General features: G+C 38.6%; 1 protein-coding gene across 1 annotated transcript; it reads right to left on the reverse strand.

Moving 5' to 3' along the window:
• Window positions 1-17: 17 nt before the first annotated feature.
• Window positions 18-22,604, reverse strand: LOC111347159 (protein unc-45 homolog A). Its single transcript, XM_088747105.1, has 34 exons — window positions 22,446-22,604; window positions 20,903-21,094; window positions 20,388-20,424; window positions 19,571-19,692; window positions 19,411-19,464; window positions 17,959-18,048; window positions 17,549-17,612; window positions 16,077-16,180; window positions 15,649-15,705; window positions 15,229-15,346; window positions 14,392-14,452; window positions 13,473-13,567; window positions 12,807-12,939; window positions 12,589-12,642; window positions 12,101-12,170; window positions 11,345-11,437; window positions 10,907-10,975; window positions 10,623-10,688; window positions 9,869-9,963; window positions 9,179-9,266; window positions 8,935-8,988; window positions 8,048-8,188; window positions 7,510-7,554; window positions 7,244-7,314; window positions 5,498-5,564; window positions 5,020-5,133; window positions 4,809-4,859; window positions 4,654-4,718; window positions 3,813-3,930; window positions 3,099-3,190; window positions 2,415-2,478; window positions 2,255-2,319; window positions 2,094-2,148; window positions 18-1,056 (listed from the first exon to the last, which is right to left on the reverse strand). Exons 1-34 carry the CDS (start codon window positions 22,452-22,454, stop codon window positions 904-906), a joined length of 2,826 nt encoding a protein of 941 aa, XP_088603231.1. The 5' UTR covers window positions 22,455-22,604; the 3' UTR covers window positions 18-903.
• Between the last annotated feature and the right edge of the window lie 31 nt (window positions 22,605-22,635).

Here is a 22,635-nt window from a genome sequence, read left to right on the forward strand (position 1 = left end):
ACTGAATAGTCCGTGAATACACCACACCCATTTTATTCACAAGCAATTGCAGTTGTTATAAAATATACTATAATATGTTGCGATAGTGTCAGTAGGTTTGGAAATTCACGGCCAGGTATATCTTAACGGGAAAAAAATATTTACAAAAATGCAAGTAACACTTGTTTGAAATGTGTAACAATAAGCAACATTCATTCAAAACGTCAAGCGACCGTTTCAAAAATATAACATACCATGATTTTCATACTATTTCGATTTGTACGTACGTGGAATTAAAAGAAACTACAAGAAGATATATTACGGTCGGAAAGGTTTTATACGCGTCCCCTTTCGCGAGAAAAAGTTGTTTTCAATTTTTTTTTTACCCCAACGACTGTGCATATGTCACTTGTTACCGGCTCTAAAAGTGCCTTAATGTTTGTTCGTTTTATTTTTCATATCCGCAAAGGAAGCGCGGCCTGACAAGAAACATAAAGTGTTTTAAACTTTTTGTATGTTGTTGGTTAGTTTGTTTGTTTGTTTGTTTCTTTTTTTACCAAACAGATTCATTATAAAGTATAAAAACACAATTTACTTTTACAGCTAACACGTTTACTTTTGTAACAATTTGGTTTTTCATAAAAAAAAAACACGGTATAAATGGCTTTGCCGTATATTTAAAGGTAATCTCAGGACTTTGGAGTGCACAAATATAACTTTTATAGCAACAGCAAAATGGAACATGGCTTTATGGCCGTAAAAAAAAACCAACGTATCGGCCAGGACTAAGGTTTGTAGGCCCGCATTCATACAGTTTTTTGTTTCTCGATCGTATCATGCGTCAAATTAATTTTAGAATGACTCTATCACTTTGATATTATATAACTCTCCTAGCTATGCTAAAAGAATATCTTTTTTCTGTCATCAACTGGCATCTTTGCCGTCATTTTCTTTAATAAGATTCAGTTCCACAGCGGTCTTCAAAGCTCTTTCAGCGCATGCTCTAACCATTGACATGTCAGGATTACTGTCTTTAGAGAAAACCATCAGGATCTCGAGAATTTCACTTTCGATCAGCTGCGATGAACAACAAAAGAAAAAAGAAAGATATTATATTTTATAGAATAAAGCAAATTGCTTCAATGAATGCTTTGACGTAATAGATTGATTCATATAGTCAGTTGGTCTGTCATCCTTTGTCTGTCTGTCCAGCAGACAGACATTCGATCAGAAAGTCAATCAACCATTCGCTCCGACGAAGGGCTAACGCTCGAAACGTCAGCTTTTGTAATCATTACGGTGGCCAATTTACCATTTCAACTTTGTTGATATATCCAAATTATTTCGTTACTCCCACCGACGCAGCCCCAAACAGTTTCTTTCGAAACTATCAGCCTTTAATCAACCAGTCAGTCAGTCAGTCAGTCAGTCAGCCAATCAGCCAGGCTGTCGGCACGTCAGTCTGTCAGTCCATCAGTCAATAAGTTTGTCAGTCAGTCGGACAGTCAGTCAGTCAGACCGTGGGTCAGTCAGTGACTCAGACTGTGGGTCAGTCAGTGAGTCAGTCAGTCAGACGGACGGCCAGCCAGTCAGTCAGTGAGTCAGTCAGTCAGTCAGACGGACGGCCAGCCAGTCAGTCAGTGAGTCAGTCAGTCAGACGGACGGCCAGCCAGTCAGTCAGTGAGTCAGTCAGGCTGTCAGTCCGTCAGCGAACCTGGCTTTCTTTACGTCCATCTGTCTATAAGTCCATCTGTCTTCTTCGTTCCGACGAAGGGCTAACGTTCGAAACGTCAGCTTTTATAATCGTAACGGTGGCCAATTTACCATTTCAACTTTGTTGATGTATTAAAATTATTTCGTTACCCCCACCGACGCAGCCTCAAACAGTTTCTTTTGAAACTATCAGCCTTTATTCATACGTCTATAAGTAACTCTGTCAATCAGTCAGTGGCTAAATGTGCCATGTGTCAATTAGTCCTAAATCAGTTTCTCTTCCCATTTCTCGCACTGTAAATCATTTTATACGACTCTAATTCAGCTAATCGTCGGTCGTCCTGCAGAATGGGTGATTGAATAAACCTGATGAAGCAGACAATCGATCAAACAAATCCTACCTTTGCAGCAATGTCCTTGTTAGCGGCTATCATGTTGGCTACGATATGAGCTCCTCTACAAAAGAGAGTGGTGATACCATTTGCGTTAACTTTGTTCAAAATTTGACATGAAATTTTCATTCTCGGAGGGTCAACGCTTGGAGAGAAAAGTCTAGCGTTACCTGTGTCTGAGCTCGTTTTTCTCGGAAACCAACAGCTGCTTCTGAATATCCATGTAAGACGCGACCTGCAAAGTAATGTAAAATTATAGAGACCATAGAAAAGGAATATGTTTACAAAAAGAGAGAGAACCTGTCAACAAAAGCTGAATCATCTGCATACCTTTAAAATCTGTTTGCACACTTTCTCGCTAGAGGATAGGACTGCTAATGCACCAGAGGCCGCTCTAATAATGAAGAAAAAAAAATACATAGATCATAGAATTGACTAAATCACGGCCCCTGCGTTTTAGCATCTTGATACCAATTTTTCCAATGTTGCCGGCCAAGGCACTTAAAAATGTTGATGTACCCAGACGACTTTCAGTTAAGTTTAATACCAAACAGAAAATGTAGTTAGGTTTTACATCATGGAAATGTTTAGGACGAATCTGCTCCATATCTGGTCTACCATATCGGGAGCAACAATCCATTAAAGAAACAAAACCTGCAATACAAAGAACTCTTTGCTTGTCTCTTTGAGTCCTTAAACATGCAAGGGTAACTTCTGCTGCGAGAATAAAAGAGTAGAGAAGTCGTTCTTCAAAAAGCCTAGAATTTCTAGCCATTTTAGCAGACACATCATCACAGTCTAATCAGTTATTTTACGTTCCTGGAACTTAGTGGGCTCTTGGGCTCGAACCACAGCTGCCCGCGCTCTTCAAATTGAGCTGACCAAGGAGCGGATGCCCTTAAAACATAAATTTCTGGGTCAACCCCTTGTGACATTACAGAGGAAAAGAGACAGAGTACTTTTCTGAAACCTACAGAACAGTCGAAAGACAAGAGGTATGCATGAACATCTCACCGTGCCAGTTCAAAGTCTTCTTCGCCTGACAACAGGGTCAAAAGCTTCACTCTTTCTGTGGGAGCGTCTTCTTTTTCATACAATTTGAATACCTGTCGCAAAGCAAAAACACAGAAAGAAAAAAGAGGAAACAGCGAAACGAATGTACCGTTGACGCATTAAAGTTCTGGTCGTGGGGCTTATAAATGGAAGGGGCTTCGTAGAAGATGAGAGGGGAGGGAAGGGGAGAGGTTTATGTAAAACTTTCCTAACCCTTTAACCCTTGGTTTTCATAATCTCCTGACTGTTTTCCTCAAATTTCCTCTGGCACTGACAAGGAGAATTTGTATGACAATCAGGAGCTTCCTAAATTGTGATCATTACCTTTATTCTCATGACTTTAATGTGTGATTCAGGGGTGATATTGCAGTGAGAAATTAGTAGCCAGTCACATTTGGGGGTGAAGGGTTTATCATCAAGAACTCCTCAAGTTGCAGATCTTTTCTTTAATCTGAGTCGTGACCTTCACGGTTGATTGAAGGAATGATAAAAATCAGACTCCAGTCACCCCTTGGGTTTAAGGAGTTCATCGAGAAAGGGGATGTTATCAGCAAGCTTAAGCACTGCTATGGACCTACGTTAGAGTTCGGTTAGAGTCACGACAAAAGACTACATCTTTGATAACGATCGTCGAGATCTACTCGGCCATTTTCTATTCTCAGTTTCACCTCCTACCTCTTCACAGAGCACCATGTTACACATGCACTCAGTTGCGGCTCTTTTGACCAGATCATGTTCGTCAAACATCAGACTTTCGATCAGAGAAATGCCTTGCTCTTTCACAATATGCCGCCTACAATCACAAACAGAAAAGCTAGTGACAAAATCACTGCAGCACCAGCTGCTTTTAAAAGTGTTCGTGGGGCTAGGGAAAAGCTACGGTACGATATGATCGTGTTGCGATAAAGAACCGGAAAACCTCAGTCGCCAGGCATCATTCCCTCCGAGCAAAAGTACTCTTATGAACTGGATAGGTGTTGCAGTTGTTTCGTGGTAGGTAAATCTTGACAATTTGTTCCTTGATGGAAGTTCTTGTTGGTTTCTGGGGCATGGTACCTTTCAGTGGTATAGCTTAAGAACGTAAATTCATAGGTATTCGTGCCCTGTGGCTATCAAACTGTGAACTGCGATCACGCAACGCAAAACAACCGTCACTCACCCATAAAACTTTCGCTGTAAAAACCTCTGTAATGCAAACTGACTATCTAGTGTACAAAGGTGTGAGTTCTATAGAAACTTTGGTGCTGCGTCAGTAGTAGTCATAAGGTAATATTGGTTTTATCAACTGAGTTGGCCAATTTATATTTTACATTTAAAACCAATAATATATGTTGCAGCACCAAGGACAATTACTCATTGTGTAAAATGTGATGATATGTTCGCAGTCTCCTAACATGACAATAGATTTTGGGGCGGAATAGTACAGTCATCCCTTTTTTGCTCAACTAATTCCCATGCAATAGAGAAAGAGAGTTAATATTTAAAAAAATCGAAGTTTTATTTCTTTTTTTTTTACCTCACTTCATCGTTCATTTGCGCCAGGTTTGTCAGAGCCATGAGAGACTCAAACTGTTGCAAGGCCTGCGAGGTAAACAAAATTACAAAAATCAGAAATCATTAAAAAATTTCCAAGAATATACCACAATGAAAGCAAAGAAGAAAATTTCTCACCATTTTCGATGGATGCAGTAACTTCAACAGAGGACGAACCAAGCCGAAAGACTGTCAAGATACGAAATATATCACTCATTAAAATGATCAGTCTTGAGTTAGAAATAAATGCGTTCCTATAAAGCTTTCATAATTGCGACAAGGGTGGGACAATTTTCACGATAGTGGACGTGCAGTTGGGAAGGCAAAACTCATCAACCATATTCCTTACTCTTTGTCCAGGAAATGCAACTTCCGGGTTCATAGTGATAGCAATTTTAGCCACGGATTGCGCTGCAAAGTCTGCTCCTTTCTCTGTGTTTTGGGCAGCAAGGGAGATCAATGTCTAGAGGAAAGACTAAACAGTGAGCATTATGTGGAACATATAATCATAATGATTGAGAGGGACGACAAAACTGACTGCTTCATACAAACACCCTCCCCTCCTTTTGCTTGCCTTAACTCCACCTTGCACCCTCTCCTCCCTTTCCCTTAACTCCACATTGCACTCTCCCCCCCTTTGTTTGCCTTAAATCCACCTTGCACCCTCCCCTCCCTTTGCTTACCTTAATTCCACCTTATACCCATCTCTTCCTTTGCTCTCCTTAACTCCACCTTGCACCCTCCCCTCCCTTTGCCTTAAGTCCACATTGCACCCTCTCCTTCCTTTGCCTTAAGTCCACACTGCACCCTTCCCTCCCTTTGCTTACCTTAACTCCGCCTTGTTGCACAGTGACACCTCTGTGTTCTTGCTCATTTGTTATTCCCATAAAAACTCTAAAGGCAAACAGTAGAAAGTTTTCCTTACACTTTTGTTGAAACCCTGGTCAAAGCTCAAAGCGTGTAATTATTTAACCCTTTCATTCCGAATATCCAAATTTTAAACCCCATTGCTGTCTACTGTACACTCGTTGATTAAAAAAAATCCCTTAATATGCCCTTAAAATGTTTCTTCCTCTACTCCACTAGTGGCCAAAATCACCAAACAGCCACTAATGGCCAAAATCGACAAACGGCCACTAGTGGACAAAATCGCCAAACGGCCACTAGTGCCCAAAATCACCAAACGGCCACTAGTGGCAGAAATCGCCAAACAGCCACGAGTGGACAAAATCGCCAAAAGGCCACTAGTGGACTAATTCACCAAACGGCCAGTAGTGGACATAATCGCCAAACCGCCACTAAATGGGCAAAATGGCCAAACGGCCACTAGTGGACAAAATCACCAAACGGCCACTAGTGGACAAAATCCCCAAGCGGCCACTAGTGGACAAAATAAGCATACGGCCACTAGTGGAAAAAATCACCAAACGGCCACAAGTGGACAAAATCGCCAAACGGCCAGTAGTGGCCAAAATCGCAAAACGACCACTAGTGGACAAAATCGCCAAACGGTCACTAGTTGACAAAATCGCGAAACGGCCACTCGTGGACAAAATCGCCAAACGGCCACTAGTGGACAAAACCGCTAAAACGATTTCGAATATCTAAGTATCAGTCCTCATTGCTGTCTTCTGTACACTCGTTGATTAAAAAAAATCCGTTGATATCCCCTTAAAAGTTTTCTTCCTTCTCAGAACCGTTAGATAAGAATTAAGCACCAAGCGGACCAAACGCCGAATTTTTAGAGTGACACTTTTGAACTGGGGTCAGTTATCAAAATCAACATATTACACTGTGGGAAACGAACAGCAATTCCAACCTTATTTAATGATACCAATCAGCATTTAGGACTAAAGAAAGTAAAGGTGACAAAGACTTCGAATGGAGTCAATAGCTCCTTTCCTCTTGACGCACTGGACAGTCTTGCTTTACTCTTTGGCACATAAGTGTGACTAGCATCTAATTCCTCCTTACGATATCACCCCTGAATCAAACATTAAGGTCAGGATAATAAAGGGAATTGTCCGGGTCGGACACATAAAGCGGTGAAGATGTCGAATAATAATAGAACAGCGTTTCGACCAACGAGTTTAATGATGGCGAAGAATACCAATATTTACAAAACAATCCAGTCACCCTTTCATCAAAGATTACGAGACTCGAGGAGCCATAAAAATCACATGATGAAGGGCGGTAAGCGAAAGAAAAGGAACAGTTTTACGTACCTAAACTTTTACAAGCGCTTCACCTCGTGCGAAATAGGATAGCGAGTAAAGTTACTACTGAAGAATTGTGGTTTACATGACATACAAAAAATGAGGAATGGAATGGACTGGACTAAAACATAAAACCTTGTTGAGGAATAGCCTCAACAGAAATGATCACCAACTTAAGAACCTCTTGACCGTTAAACAAATTCTCCTTGCCAGTTGCTTGGGAAATGTATTGAGAACAGTATGGAGATTTTGCATACTGATGTTAGGGTGTAAATAGTTAAGTGACCCCGTTAACACTTGTAACATTGTGGCAAACATAATGATAAACACTTTATTCCATTCGAGGAAGACCCTCACCTCGAAATCATCTCTCTACTTGTGTTACTCTCTGTATCAGACAGGTTAACAAGCGCTGAAATGATACCTTCCTGTTCAAAATAAAAGTGCAATTACTGATAAATCTCACTATTGTGGAATATTTCCTTCATATTATTATACTTGCATGCAACTACTCCGGCGCTAAACTATATATTAACATCTATTTTTGAATAAGAGCCTCTCTTTCCCCCCAGAAAAACTACTGACAGCAGTGTCTATACATATGAGGAAATCTATCATCTCACCTCGACAAGTTTCTTGATTCTCATTTTGACATATTCCTCGCCATCCTACAAAAAAAGTCAATCAATTGCCCTCTTGATGAATTGAAATAAGGTTGGCGTAATTCATGAACTATCGGGTAGCGTAAACAATAACACTGTCAAGCTTTTTCAAAAAGGTTACAAGCTAAATAGACCTGGTTGCTATTCATTTTTCATATGCGTGGACCAAGGGAAAAAAATTTGAGTCCCCAAGACCTCAGATCAGACCCGTCACTCTCAGTTCGGAATTCGCGGTTCAAATTAGCGAGGAAAGCCATATAAGCCGTACAATTTCAGCGCTTGTTAACTACGCATGCCTATTCAGCTAGTAGGTTCATAAACACTATTGGAGGCAACAGCAAAGTCTTCTTACAAAATTTCAAGCTCACAGACTTCCGCACGAAGCATGAACCTATTTCCCCAAAATAGGACTTTGCTGTTAGAAAAACGTCGGCCAGAGCTAAAAATTATTCTTCGTTGCCTTAAAGAGTTCTAATTTTCTAACAAGATTTCTGCTTACTTTTTCGGAAAATTTCGGCAATTTGACTTTGGCAAATTCCCCAAGCTGTTTCATTTCATCCGGAATTTCTGGTTTGTCAAACGTGTTCGTGAGGTTAACGAGCGTTTGACAAACTCCATATAACAAAGAGCCATCTTTAGCCTGAGAAAAATATGAACGCAATACATTACTGATTAACTCATCACTGTCTCTCAAGTACACAAAAGCATCCACATTAACAAAATATTGAAGGCCAAAAACAATTTCCAATTCTGCCCTTAAAGACCTCTCCCGTTTCGCGACTTTGGCCACTAGGGGCCAAAAGGGGCCACAAGGGGCCACTAGGGGCCACAAGGGGCCACAAGGGGCCACTAGGGGCCACAAGGGGCCACTAGGCGCTACTAACCGCCAAAAGGCAACTAGTGAAAAAAAATTACCAAACGCCCACTAGTGGACAAAACCACCAAACGGCTACTAGTGAACAAAATAACCAAAACGGCCACTAGTGGACAAAATCGCCAAATGGCCACTTGTGGACAAAATCACCAAACGGCCACTAGTGGCCACTAATCGCCAAACGGCAACTAGTGGACAAAATCACAAAACGCCCAATAGAGGACAAACTCACCAAACGGCCACTTGGCGGACAAAATCGCCAAACGGCCACTAGTGGACAAAATCACAATACGCCCACTAGAGGACAAACTCACCAAACGGCCACTAGTGGACAAAATCGCCAAACGGCCACTAGTAGACAAAATCACCAAACGGTCACTAGTGGACAAAATCGCCAAACGGCCACTAGTTGTGTGGAAGAAAAGTCTCATTTAAATGGAATTAAATTTAGCGTTTAACCAGGCGATTTTTCAATGTTGAGAGTCGTTAAGTATTTCACCGGTATATTTTACCTTTGCTAGTTCCATGAGTGACCTGAGGGCCTGCTGATCTTCAAGGAAGGTCTCCTGCAGTTGAAAAAAAAATGGATAAAGTTAAACGGTTTTTAAGGATTCAAAAAATGTTTGTACACGAATTAAAAAATATTGCCTTTTCTTCTCAAAAACAGGGGCTTGACAGGTAGTCCGATTTTGGACACTAGAGTCCAATTCTGGACTTGAGTGTTCGATTTTGGACAGAGACTCAATATTACCTTACCTTAACATCAGCGTCCATGGTAAGGAAAGACAATCCCTCGGCAGCCCATTTCCGCAGCTCCAAATCTTTCTTAGATTTTGTCAGAAAACTGAAAAGGAAATAAAACAAATGATTTTATCTCACTCCGGCATATCATCCAGAAGACGTTGCCATGCTCCTTGTTGCTTTATGGTACACCCATCGAGATACGTTTGGGCAGGGTGGCCTGCTCACATCATGTTTAGATCCAATCTGACTTTTCAAGGTCTTCAACAGTCCTTTTCCTTTCTTTCTTCCATTTTGTATTATATTTTTGGAAACTGTTTCCTGACGTTTGGGAGACAGGGTGGCCTGAGGTTACGGCGCTGGACTCTCACACCGACTGGGGGTGGGGGAGAAATTTGTGATGGACTGGCATCCCATTCCGACTGGGGGTGGGGGAGAAATTTGCGATGGACTGGCATCCCATTCCGACTGGGGGTGGGGGAGAAATTTGTGATGGACTGGCATCCCATTCCGACTGGGGGTGGGGGAGAAATTTGTGATGGACTGGCATCCCATTCCGTGAGAAGTGATACCTGTTGTGTCCTCACACTGAGGAAACCGGGTGGATGGGGCACTTAGCCCGAGTTTAGACATTGCCTCCTGTACCTTCTTGACCTGTGACAAGCCGTAAGTAACTAATATATATGATACTCATTCACCACTCACCTACGCACTGATTTGTACAACTTTAACGTGGCTCCCTCTGCGAAAGTTTGATCATTAACAGTCCCTCCTCCCGTCGTACCCAGTTTACAGAGACCCTGAAGAGTAGAGAAGAGTAGAGTAGAGAAGAGTAGAGTAGAGTAGAGTAGAGTAGAGTAGAGTAGAGTAGAGTAGAGTAGAGAAGAGTAGAGAAGAGTAGAGAAGAGTAGAGAAGAGTAGAGAAGAGTAGAGAAGAGAAGAGAAGAGTAGAGAAGAGTAGAGTAGAGTAGAGTAGAGTAGAGTAGAGTAGAGTAGAGTAGAGTAGAGTAGAGTAGAGTAGAGTAGAGTAGAGTAGACATCTATATTTATGTATTTATACAGGATAGCCCCTTCAGTGTAGTAAACACTGGTATCAACGGGGGTCCTGTTACCCACCCATCCCACCCCAGGGGAGGACATCCATCACACAGTAATCTCGTGCATGGGAAATTAACGTCTCCTGCCCCTAACCCTGCAGAAGACGGGACCTCCATTTATTCGTCCCTATCCAAGAAGACTAGAATATCTAATCATTTCTTGATGTTATAGAAAGGTAGCATATTCTTCTCAATTATTTTAAGACCCTGAGTGTTGGTCCGGCCGGGGCTCGAACCCTCGACCTCCCGCACAACAGTCCAGGGCTCTATCCATTGAGCTAACCGGGAAGCGGTTAAAAACAACGCCTCGTACTCAAACAACAGTCGCGTTCAAGACTACACAGTGAAATAAATGAACTCACCACCAAGGCTCTGACTCTTATGCTGTCATCCTTCAAATGATACAATTCTTTCAAAACTGGTAAAGCCTGTTAAGAAAAAAGCACACACCTGTTAAAAGTTGAACATCAACTCCAAGTTGGCTACTTGCAGGTGAATAACACTTGCCAATCACTTCCGAACTGGCCAATCTCTTTTCGCGTTTCCTACCAACCATGCCCGCTTGAGTTTTACTCTGATGCCTGCTCCGTAGGCAAGCCAAGCTTTTCTTAGAAACTATGTAGGAAAAAACTTCATAACCATTTACCTTTGTGTTCAGTACTGTGCTTAATTTCTTTTCAGATGCTCCTAAGGCGATTGTTTCAGATGCAACAATCTGTGAAATAAACGAACAGATAAATAAACAAAAAAGAAAAAACATAATGATACGTTAGTAAATGAATTCCGGATGAAATTACTGTTCGAGATGGTAGGATGTTCAAGGAGATGACTGAGCAACGATCTCCGAGAAGAAGTCTTCAGATTGGATTACTAGATAAGTTTGCGTCAGAGATGTTTCATTTTACTACATCTGGGTAAAAGAGTAGTCACATAAGTAAACAAATACACTACGTTTCCTTTCCTTTACATTGAAGCATGTAATACTCTTTTGAAACTGCCTTATCATTAATCAATAACATTATTCTAAAAAATAACGCATTGTTATGCTTATCCAAAAACAGGAATTAAAGGAAGAGGCTCAAACCTGAGACACACGGTCTTCCCTTTCTGCAAGTGCGACGATTTTACCCAAAAGTTCTTCATTGCCAAGAACACTGGCAGCCGCTTCCTGTACGCCCTAAAAGGATACATTGATTATACAAAGGGATGAATAGCCCTACAAGCCTTATACCTTACTGGTTTCTGGTTGGTTGACCAGTGGGCCAGGTAGCCTACGAGCAGCTGTACCCTCCCTCCAAGGAGAAACGAAAAAGAGGGAACCTGGGGGGGGGGGGGAGGGTTAAGGCTACACGTAGGTTATGGGACAGGTTGTTCAAAGCTGGGTTAAGATAATCCAGGGCTAGTGTAAAATTTGATTTCAGATCTGAAAGCTTCAAACGAAAATTCAGTTTAATTTTTTTTGTCTACAATTTGATGAGTGGATTCTCTAAAGAGAATAGGGAAAATTGTGATAAAAGGGCTCTTGAGTAGAGAAAAAAGAAATCTGGATTAAGATTTGAACATGGGTTAGTGCTAATCAGTCTTTGAACAACTGGTTATCAGGTTTCTTAATTCCTCTGTTTAAAAGCTTTTCCGGATTCTCCACTCACGCAATCGCATCAGCCAGTGAGAATCCAGACGCACGAAGTTTAAGGGAAATATTGTTTACAGTGACGCTTGTTGGGTCGATGTCATATGCTGTTTGTCTCAGTGCTGTAGGCTAGTGGTTGTCAACCTTACTAGTTTCCCCGTCTAATTCACACGACACGAAGCTTACAATGTATCTGCATGAGTGTCAAACCTGGAAAAGACAACTTAAAGCTGTTGCTCCTTTGATGTGTGCTTCTGGACTGCTTTGAGTGAAATACTGGCTGCAAAATAAAGTCACACTCAGTTAAAATGCACCGAACATCTCATGTGAGCGGCAGAAGTACATTTAAAAGATAAGCAAGGAAGGTTTTACTATCACATGCAACGTGCACCCAATTGTTAATAGAAAGATTTACCACCGCGTTTACGTGAAACGGCAAACGTCAGCTTGTCCTTTCACGTTTCCTGTAAAATAGCGTTAACCTTGCTACTTTAGCTTCACTTCATATTGTATTTTTACAAGTAACAGTTTTGGTGCCCTTTTTCCGACAATTAACTTCTACTCTGTGAGAGAAAAAGTGACTAAAATCTTACGTACACGGGAAACACGAAACAGGTTACTTTCACGTAAAACCGGCTACGCACAACCGACAAACGTGAAAAATAGGCGAGGAAAACAAGGTCACGTGGTCACTCTACCTGATAGCGGCCGTTGCATTTTCCATCATAGGTTCTTTTTCCTTTTCATGATAACTGAAAGAATGGTTCAAATGTTAAAGATTATCACGGAGGAAGTGGAGGCAAAGAAAGTTATGTTAATACGTCTGTAGAGATCAAACAAAACTGTGCGAGAAGTCTAAAAGATACATTGCTGTTAATGTTGCTCAAAAGTATAGGAAACATGAGTCTAAACCCACCCAAAAGAGTCCACCATCTTTGCCAGTGCCACAGAAATGTGCATTCGAGTATTGTTGGACACTGCAAGGGCCTCGTTCTTCTGGGAATCCAAGGGAGCTGTACTGGCAGCAATAACCATTAACTTACCAATACCTACATGTACAGGAAGAAAGAGCAGTTCACTGAGTTCCGTGTCAGACAAAATAAGTCATCATAATATTGTATATGGTTGCAGCTGACTCACATGCCAGTAATGACAGTGCATGTGGATGACTGAAAAAAAAACTCAACGGGAGATGTATCCAAGTTCAAGTTAGCAGCATAAAATTCAAGTTGACCAGGATTTAGTTTGCATTGCTCTACAGTATTCAGCATACAACAGTAATGCACAAGACACAGCTAAACAAACATGTACAAGAAAAAATACAAGCATTATTAATTATTTCATAATAATTCTGTATTCAAATTCTAAGTTCTAAGTTAACGGGAAGATGACTCGAAGTTCAAGTTGGCATAAAGTTCAAGTTGACCATGATTGAGTTGGCAATGTCCTACAGTATTCAGAATAAATCAATAATAATGCAAAAGACAGCTAAACAAACACGTACATTAAAAACTACATGCATTACCAGCTATTTCATAAGTAATCAATTTTTAAAAGTAAAATTTTTATTACTAGAATTTACCTCCAATTTTCACCAATAGTTCAACAGCCAGTTTGTTTTTCGGAACAACTTTGATGAGAACATCAATCACTGCATCACGCCCCTCAGCACCAACTCTACCATAAATAAAATAATTAAGACAAGAATTAAAACAAGTTTTTTTTTTGTGATATTTTGTGTTCTTTCATGCATTTGTACATGAACCCAAGGATGCCTCTAACCCAGCCTATGGTCTTTCTCACCTGCTTTGTTTTTATATGTAAACGACTCATTCACGACATTATCATTACAAACCCCAAGCTGAAGAGAACGTCCTAACTTTAACAACAGATAGAAACAGACCAATCACCACTGACTTATGCCACTTGAGTCTTACAGCCAATAATAACACAGCAAAACTAACCAATTAGTTTAAACCAACTGGACTTAGAACATTCAACTAACAACAATTATTTACTGGACTCTGATGATGACTTCCCCTCAGGTTGTTAAAACGTCAGTCGCCACTACTGACAACAGTCCTTCTGAGGACTATACTCACCCAGATTATCAAACTACACTATCTCATGTTACCCCATGGTTCAAACCATTTACTGTAAAATACAACAGCACTCTAACTTGCAAATTTTGAAACAGAAACTGAACTCTCTTTCTAAGGGTACAACAAGACAAAAAGCTGGCTATGCCCTCCCATGTATCTATATTTTCATCCTGTAAAGTCCACTGAAGAGTCAAATTCCTCAGAACCTCCTTTTGAAACCCTTACGATGACAGACCCAAACAGTTAAATGATAAGTGTTCACATATTATATGAAAACTTTGGTTTGCATCGTAATTAACCTCAAGTAGTATTGTGACTCAAATATTTGTTCAATTTGCATAATTACTAAAAACAATTATTTTTAAAGTATCCAAATGCAAACTTTTGTCTCCCACTTACTTTTCACTCATAGCAGCATCCATGAGCAATGTTAAAAGGCCTTGAATTTCCTCCTTATTCTCTAAATATTGAGTAATGAAAAGTAAAGTTAACCCTTTAACTTCCATGAGTGATCAAGACAGAATTTCTCCCTACAATATTTATACAATATCAAGCAGTTGAGTTATGAGAATAGAGAAATATATCAGTCAGGGGTTTACTATCTGATCCAATATCAAATTCTCACAACTAACACCATAAGAATTGTGTGGCAGACAATAACTGCCTCCCGGTTAGCTCAATGGATAGAGCGGTGGACTGTAGTGCAGGAGGTCGAGGGTTCGAGCCCCGGCCGGACCAACACTCAAGGTCTTAAAAAATAATTGAGAAGAATTTGCTACCTTTCTATAACATCAAGAAATGGTTAGATATTCTAGTCTTCTCGGATAGGGACGAATAAATGGAGGTCCCGTCTCCTGCAGGGTTGGGGCAGGAGATGTTAATTTCCCACACACGAGATTACTGTGTGATGGATGTCCTCCCCTGGGGTGGGATGGGTGGGTTAGGACAGCAGGTCCACATCAGCTATTACAGCTGCCAATTAATCAACCTGCTTAAACAAATAAATGAACTTCAACTTCAAGAAGAATTTCTAATTACCTCCTGGGAGTGAAAGAGTAAATAATAACAAGAACACTATTATTACCATGCTGCAATTTCTGTCTGATTGTAAATACATTGCAGGTCACGTTACCAATCCAAAACGAAGGTATACAGGTATAGATGGATCATTAAATCCATTCTGGTACATACTGGACGATGCCTACTTTACAACTGAGAACTTTATTGCATATATACCTAATTCTTGTGGTGGTTGTTGATCTTTCATTTTCTTTTTGTCTGGCGGCAATGGAATAAGTGACTCCAAAGCCTGTTGTGGGACTAAAACTGCTGTTGCTGAAACCTCAGTCACCAGCTAAAGATTAAAATACATGTTGTTAGATATCATGTTAAGTTGCTCTGATCATAACTTGACAATTGAAATCTAATAATTTATCAAACAGACCTTTTAGTGGAGCATGTGTTACGTAAGCAAAATAAAACAAAATTTTTTCCAGTAGAAAGAGACAAGAACCAGAAATGCATTTGTATTTGCAAGCTCCATAGACATCTCTATAAGTTTGCCTTAATCATTGCATGTCCAAGAGTTTACATTAAACAAAAATAATACCTTTATAAAATAATAATTATATCAAACCTAACAAACACAATACTTACTGATTCAATCAAAGCCAAAAGCCTTGATAAAGAAACTTCCTTTAACACAGATAACGTCTAAAACAAAGAAAGAGAGAATATAATCAAAAGATATTATATTCAATCATGATTCAAACATATTATCCACAAGACACCTCACTGGTAAACTAGTGAATGAGTAGATAACTTATTGAGGAACATGCCAGTTGAACACAAATCAACTATAAATAGCTATAGGTTCAAACCAAGCCTATAAAAAGAGCCTTGGATGTCTTTCTTGTGCAGGTATCCAATAAATGCATTTAGTGGTCAATGCCCTTTCATAATTTGGGAATGAAATATACTGATTGAAATGATTTTTGCAATTGCATGCAACATCCTTACAGTCCATAACTTTATAAAAAAATTAACATTTTGCTGACAAACTACTTCACTTAATTTCAAGTTACCCTCAATTTAGAATTGGTGCACAATCCTTTAAGGACTTTCAGCATTGCCATGGTCTGTTCATCAGACCCACTGTTCAGCAAGGATACCACTCTTGGTAATTCACCTGTAGAAAACATTTATATTCAACAATTATTCACCGAAGGCGAGGTTAATATCGTCGAATAATCCCCGAGACAAAGTCAAGGGGATTATTCGACAATATTCACCGAACCTGAGGTGAATAATTGTTTTAGTATAATTTCAGAGCTGAACAACAGAGAAATTTTAAAATCATAACCTTTTTATTAGTAATATTTATTAACATTTTATTTTAACATTAATTTTTATATAAACCACGTGGAGCGGTTTATATAGCATCATATAAGGAACCACTCGACCAATCAGATTGCTGGAAACTCTTTGCTCAGCTCTGAAATTATACTAAAATGTTCTTATTAACCTGATGGAGAGGCAGGGCACAGAAATTAATGTGGCTCTCAGTCACAATGTATAGACTGAACACAAAGGAAAAAATTAGGATTCATAGTTTATATACAAGTCATGTAACAGACAAAGATGACAAAGTTGCAGAGAGAGGTATATTCAGCTCTGTTCTGGTTGTGTGTAATTTGCAATTTAACATTTTTTTCATTTCACTCATTATTCATTTGCACTATTTCAAGAGGTTATAGTAGAGATTGCTATAGATGACAAAAGTCAGAATATATAAGAACAGTAAATTACATGAATAATCTAAAGTAAAATGTGCACAGTGACCAAAGGAGCGCAAGCTTTCAAGTTGGCTACTGTCACGTGTAATTAACTGGTGTATCTTAACATTTACACAAGACTTACTTTACTTTAATTCTATATTTACACTAACCAAGGTATTTGTACACTATTAATATTGTAAACAAAGAGGAAAGAGAAATAAGTAAATAAGTAAAGAAATAAATTAAATTAAATTAAGTTAAAAGAAGGAAAAAGATAAAAAAAAAAATGAGAAATAATTTAAAGAAAGAATGAGGCGATTAATGCTAATCTAACCCCCAGAAGTGATTAACAAGTAACTTCTCCCCATAACATCCCTACATTATCCACCAAAAAGGTAATGAGAATGTGCAAACTTATCAGGTAGAAGTTGATATCCTCATAAACTCCAAATTCTCCTTAGAAATTTACAAGGAAATGTGTGGTAGCTACAGGGGAGAGTTGGCAATCAGATCCTGGGAGTTATAAGGTTAAGAAAACAATTTCTTTTCATGTGGAAGGGCTTCAATGACTGATGCATATGAAAACTAGTCATTTGTCCAATTAACACATTTTAAAAACAAATTTAACGAACAAAGACTTGAACTTTTCATATAGCCAATTAAGTGCAGAAAAGCTTTCAATTTTGGCCCACTATTGGGAACAACCACAAATTATAAGTAACTAATTAAATCTATTAAAGTGCATTGTACTTGAGAGAATAATTATAACAAAAACTGACCTCCTCTAAATATCCTTTGAGCTCCTGGTTCATCATTAGCTAAAATCACGAGATTCTTAATAGCCTAGGATTATAGAAAACACCACACCATGAAAATCATCATCACCCATTTACTCACCTTCCATGACTTTCCAGGCCAGGGGTCCATTTCTCAAAAATCCTGGTAACCTAACACGCTCATAAAGCTGTTCTGTTTTCATTCAAGATGGGGATTTCAAGCATTTTGAAAATGATACAATAACACTATCAGCTTAAGAAACAAAATGGACTGGTTTGAGTGCCAGAACCTGCTTTCCTATCCTTTAAATTTTGATTTTAAAACATGGTTTGGGGCCCATTAAGTTACTGAGACTTTTGAGAAATGGGCCCCTGAAACACAATGTTGTAACATGTAAGTGATTAGCCCTTACTTGCTTTCTCTTCTCTTCATTTTCTTCCTTACTGAAAAGTGAGGTAAACATCTCACCCACAAGACCATCAGTGGTACGGCATCGATCAGTCTATAAAATAATGAAGGTTTGAAAGTTTTTTTTAATTCTAGTGAATCAATAAGCCATCAATCATGAGTCTGTGAAAGAAAATTGTCTACCAGTAGTTGCACAAGGTGAGAAACACATGGAGATTTCTCCATACAATATATTTACATGTAGATCGGTCTACAAAATAATAAAAGTTTGAAAGTGTTTTAGTCTGGTGAATCAACAAGCCATGAATCATGAGTCTTTGAAAACAAAAATCATCTACCAGTAGTTGCACAGGGCAAGAAACACATGGAGATTTCTCCATACAATTATATATTATAATTTGGCTAACGCTCGAAACGTCAGCTTTTGTAATCATTACGGTGGCTAATTTACCATTTCAACTTTGTTGATATATCCAAATTATTTCGTTACTCCCACCAACGCAGCCCCAAACAGTTTCTTTCGAAACTTTCAGCCTTTATTCAATTATATATTATGTTGCAGGTAATTTTTTTTCTTAATTCTAAAGGTAAATTTAATTTTCCACTCTAGGTACAATTTTTTAACCTGGGTAATTTTGCACCACAATATTTTTTTCCTTTGCTATGGGGTAACTGACTCTTTTTATTGATAACAAAGATAGAGATATTGGGTTTTGCCAAGATAAGGATATAACAATCTGAGAGAGAGCAAGATTTTCCCTGCAATTAGCCTGATTTTGTCAGTTAGTCAATCAGAGGATTACATCTAGGGTAAGGGCTGGGGTTAAAGGTAAGGCTTAGGCTTAGGCTTAGGGTTAGGGCTAGGGTTCAGATGTACCAGCAGATTGAAGTAGAGAAAAAAAGGAGAGAGATTTTGAAAAAAAAAAAGATGGTTTGCTGTTACTATAATTAAAACACAACAAATATAAAAATAAACTTGAAAGCAGTTTTAACCGTGTCGTGTTGTTTTGCCATGTTGAAAATTGTGTTAGAATTGTTTCGCCTAAAATAAAAGAGTCAGTCACCCGTGGCGGTCACAGGTAGGAAAAAAATGAAATAGATCATCTTGTGTAATATCAAATGATGTACTTTACCACTAACAGCCTAGCATAACCTTTGTTCTTTAGGGTTCATACTATGTCTCACAGCTTAATGCTCAGACAGGCAAGGAATTAAAAAAGGGAAAAAAATTTTTAAAAGAAAATAATGGAATGTGTACTCTCAACACTTAAAAAAGATGTTACAGCAAACACAGGTTGCCAAATTTGCAATTTTTTTCTGGAGATCAAGTTGCTGAAAGTTTCTCTTGGTTATTGACTCAGAGCATCATTATGTATCAGATCTTAAGGGACAAGGGAATTAAAAAGTTAATGAACATCAGCGAGTGTTTTATTAGTATATCTAAGATTAAGAACACCTTTGCTTGTAACTGGGCCCCAAGCCTCTTCAGAGTCTCCTGGACAATGGTATTCTGGAATGTGAATTGTTCAGTTTGTGTTAATTAATGGAAGCAACTTTAAACCAGTTCTGATATTGGTATGATTGGTTTGTGTGGAATTTGATATCATAGGTTGTACCTTTGGTTCAACATGAATGAGAGTCCTTGCATCACGGAATGCAGCCTCAAGTCTTCCGAGCTTTTCGTGTCCCTGGCATCTCCTGAAGAGGGCTTTTGTATCATTTGGTAACGCCTCCAGTGCTATCAGAATAAAAAAGATTGTAAAACATTCAAATGTTAAAAATTAAAATTTCAGTTGTCACCTTGATTAATCCTAATTATAGGAACAAGATCAGAAAAATAAAAAGTGTAGATACAGCTGTAGTCTTGCTCTGAAGGAATGATATAATTTAATTTAATTTAATTTAATAATAAGTTCTTAATATAGCGCATTAAAATTGAACTCTATGCGCTTTACAATTACAATTAACAAAATTTCAATAAAAATCCTATACATGCAATTTTCGCTACTCTGTCTAAAACTAATGAATTATTACGTGTTATACATATATTTGACAATGTACGATATCAAAAAATCTGGTGGCTTAATATATATATTAGTAACTGCAGTTCAGATATATGAATCCCATATTATATTCGTTGTTTGATTTATCATCTTACGGTTTCATGTCGAATGAATTTGATGACCTGCTCCCAGCTGGCTTGTTAGTTCAATTGGTAGAGCGCTGCACTCGTATCACAGAGGTCAGTGGTTCAGGCCTGAATTTTTTCAGGTCTGATCTTCACTATTGCTTATTAAGTAGTGTTCTTTACTGCGAGGATCATGCACTAATATGTTTTAATTCAATTAAATCATATTATAATAATTAATTGTATTTTCAAATTTTCAATGATAATATTTCATAAAAAAATTCAAATAATTAAATAAAACCTACCCTCTGTTGCATCAGCTATAGCTTCTTCATATTTCTCCTGAAAATGAAAATAATTATCATATGATTAATCCTGTAACATATAAGAGTGACTAACATCTAATTTCTCCTAACAATATCACCGCTGAATCAAACAGTGGGGTCACAAGAATTAAGGGAATGATCACCAACTAAAGAAGCTCCATTAGATCCCTGTTAGCTCCTCAGGAAATTTATAGAGAACAGTATTATGCATACTGATGTTCCCATGCAATTTGTGGAGAGGAGGATTTGAAATATGCAATTTAATTTGCTTATAGTCCACAACCGTAAAAGAGTTCAATTGTTCATGTTTTGTCTTTGACTTGCCTCAGTCATTTTATGCTATCCCAAGGAACTGAAAATCAGATTTCCAATCAAAGAAAAAAAAACATGGTCCATAACTTTAACACTTGAATTTCAACTTGCTTGCTATAAATCTACAGGTAAAACAAAAACTAGACCCATCAAAACAACAAGTACAAGTGTATAATACTCACAAGTTTCAAATAACAGGCTGCCCTGTTCTTCAGAATCACTCCCCTATCCTTCAGTTTCTCTTTATCCTTTTCCTCTGGTGTAAATGATTTGAGAGCTTGAGTATAACAAGCTGCTGCTAGTTCATACTTCTCTCCCTTGAAATGCTGATTTCCCTCTGTCTTGAGGTCAAGGGCACCTTTGTGCCCAGGATCCTTAGGATAAATTAACTCTCAGGTAAGGATTAAGTCTGTATATGAGACTAATTAGCATGATTGGGTAAAGGTAAAGAATCCAATCCTACCTACGCATTGGCCAATATGTCAGGTGACACACTACAAACACACCACCGACAAACTAACAACGCATCAGCTAACTGTTGGTGGACTGTTGGCTGATGCATTAGTAGCATTGGATTCTTTACCTCTACCCATGATCTGTAGAGTTCGCCCTGTTTCTGTTCCATAAATGAACCATAGCAGTATTGCTTATTATAATAAATAATAATACTATTAATTAATTAATTAATATTAATTGATAATAATATATAATATTATTATTATAAACAATTATTGGATGAGGTTTTTGTGATGTCCGGAATATCACGGTCGAGGTAAGTGTTATCAGCCTCAGCCTTCGTCTAAATCAGTCTAAATCCCACAGGGATCAACGAACGCTTTTCATTCCACTAATTTATTCTTTTTTTTCACATTGCCATGTTCCCACCAATAACGTAGCTCCATTTTCTGCCTTTAAAAGCACACACAACCCACAATTCCCCTATTTGCTCCGACGAAGGGCTAACGCTCAAAACGTCAGCTTTTGTAATCGTTCGGTGGCCAATTTACCATTTCAACTTTGTTGATATATCCAAACTAAATCTAAAGAAGGGTGTTATTTTCAGGAGGTGTGGTGCAGGAGGTCCTTTCGGGTGTGTTCCATTCAATAAATGAGAAACTGCTCTTCTATTACGTGAACACTGCGCCATTTTTAGAGGTCGAGATTCGTTGGCATTTTATCAAGTAGTAATTAACGTTCACATCGTTGGGGCTCGACAGAAGAAACAGTCTCCTTAAACCGAAATTTTTTTAATGAAATCAATCAGACAACTTTTAAAATATATGGTGAGATTCTGACCCATGCCAATGCTCTAGGAAGGGACTCCTGAAGCTGGTGTCCAGTATGACATCAATGTTATATTTGATAATCACAATCAGCATATCATGTATTTTTAATAATAAGACTAAACCACACTCAGTTATGTGACGATGATCACCCATCTCTGACTGCACGTGAAACCGATCGCATATCTGTTATCCTCTTTACACTCACTGTTTTCAAGCTGAAATTTCAGGAAGGGACTCCTGAAGCTGGTGTCCGGTATGACATCAATGTTATATTTGATAATCACAATCAGCAGATCATGTATTTTTAATAATAAGACTAAACCACACTTAAGTTATGTGATATGATCCCATCTCTGACTACACGTGAAACCGATCGCATATCTGTTATTATCTTTACACTCACTGTTTTCGAGCTGAAATTTCAGATCAAGCATATTACCTTTTCCATTACGATAAGATGAACTTGCTATGCTTCCTCGGCCACATCATCCGAAGAAATCTGTTTTTAAATCAATTAATTTCGTTAACTCCCACGACAAGTTGTCAAGTTTCAGTAACGAGTCAGCCACTGCAGGGCCAACGATCCGAATATTTGTGTACAGCGGTGCTTTTGACGCATCATTTGCGCA

Source organism: Stylophora pistillata, chromosome 2, assembly GCF_964205215.1.
Source record: "Stylophora pistillata chromosome 2, jaStyPist1.2, whole genome shotgun sequence".
NCBI classification, from domain to species: domain Eukaryota; kingdom Metazoa; phylum Cnidaria; class Anthozoa; order Scleractinia; family Pocilloporidae; genus Stylophora; species Stylophora pistillata.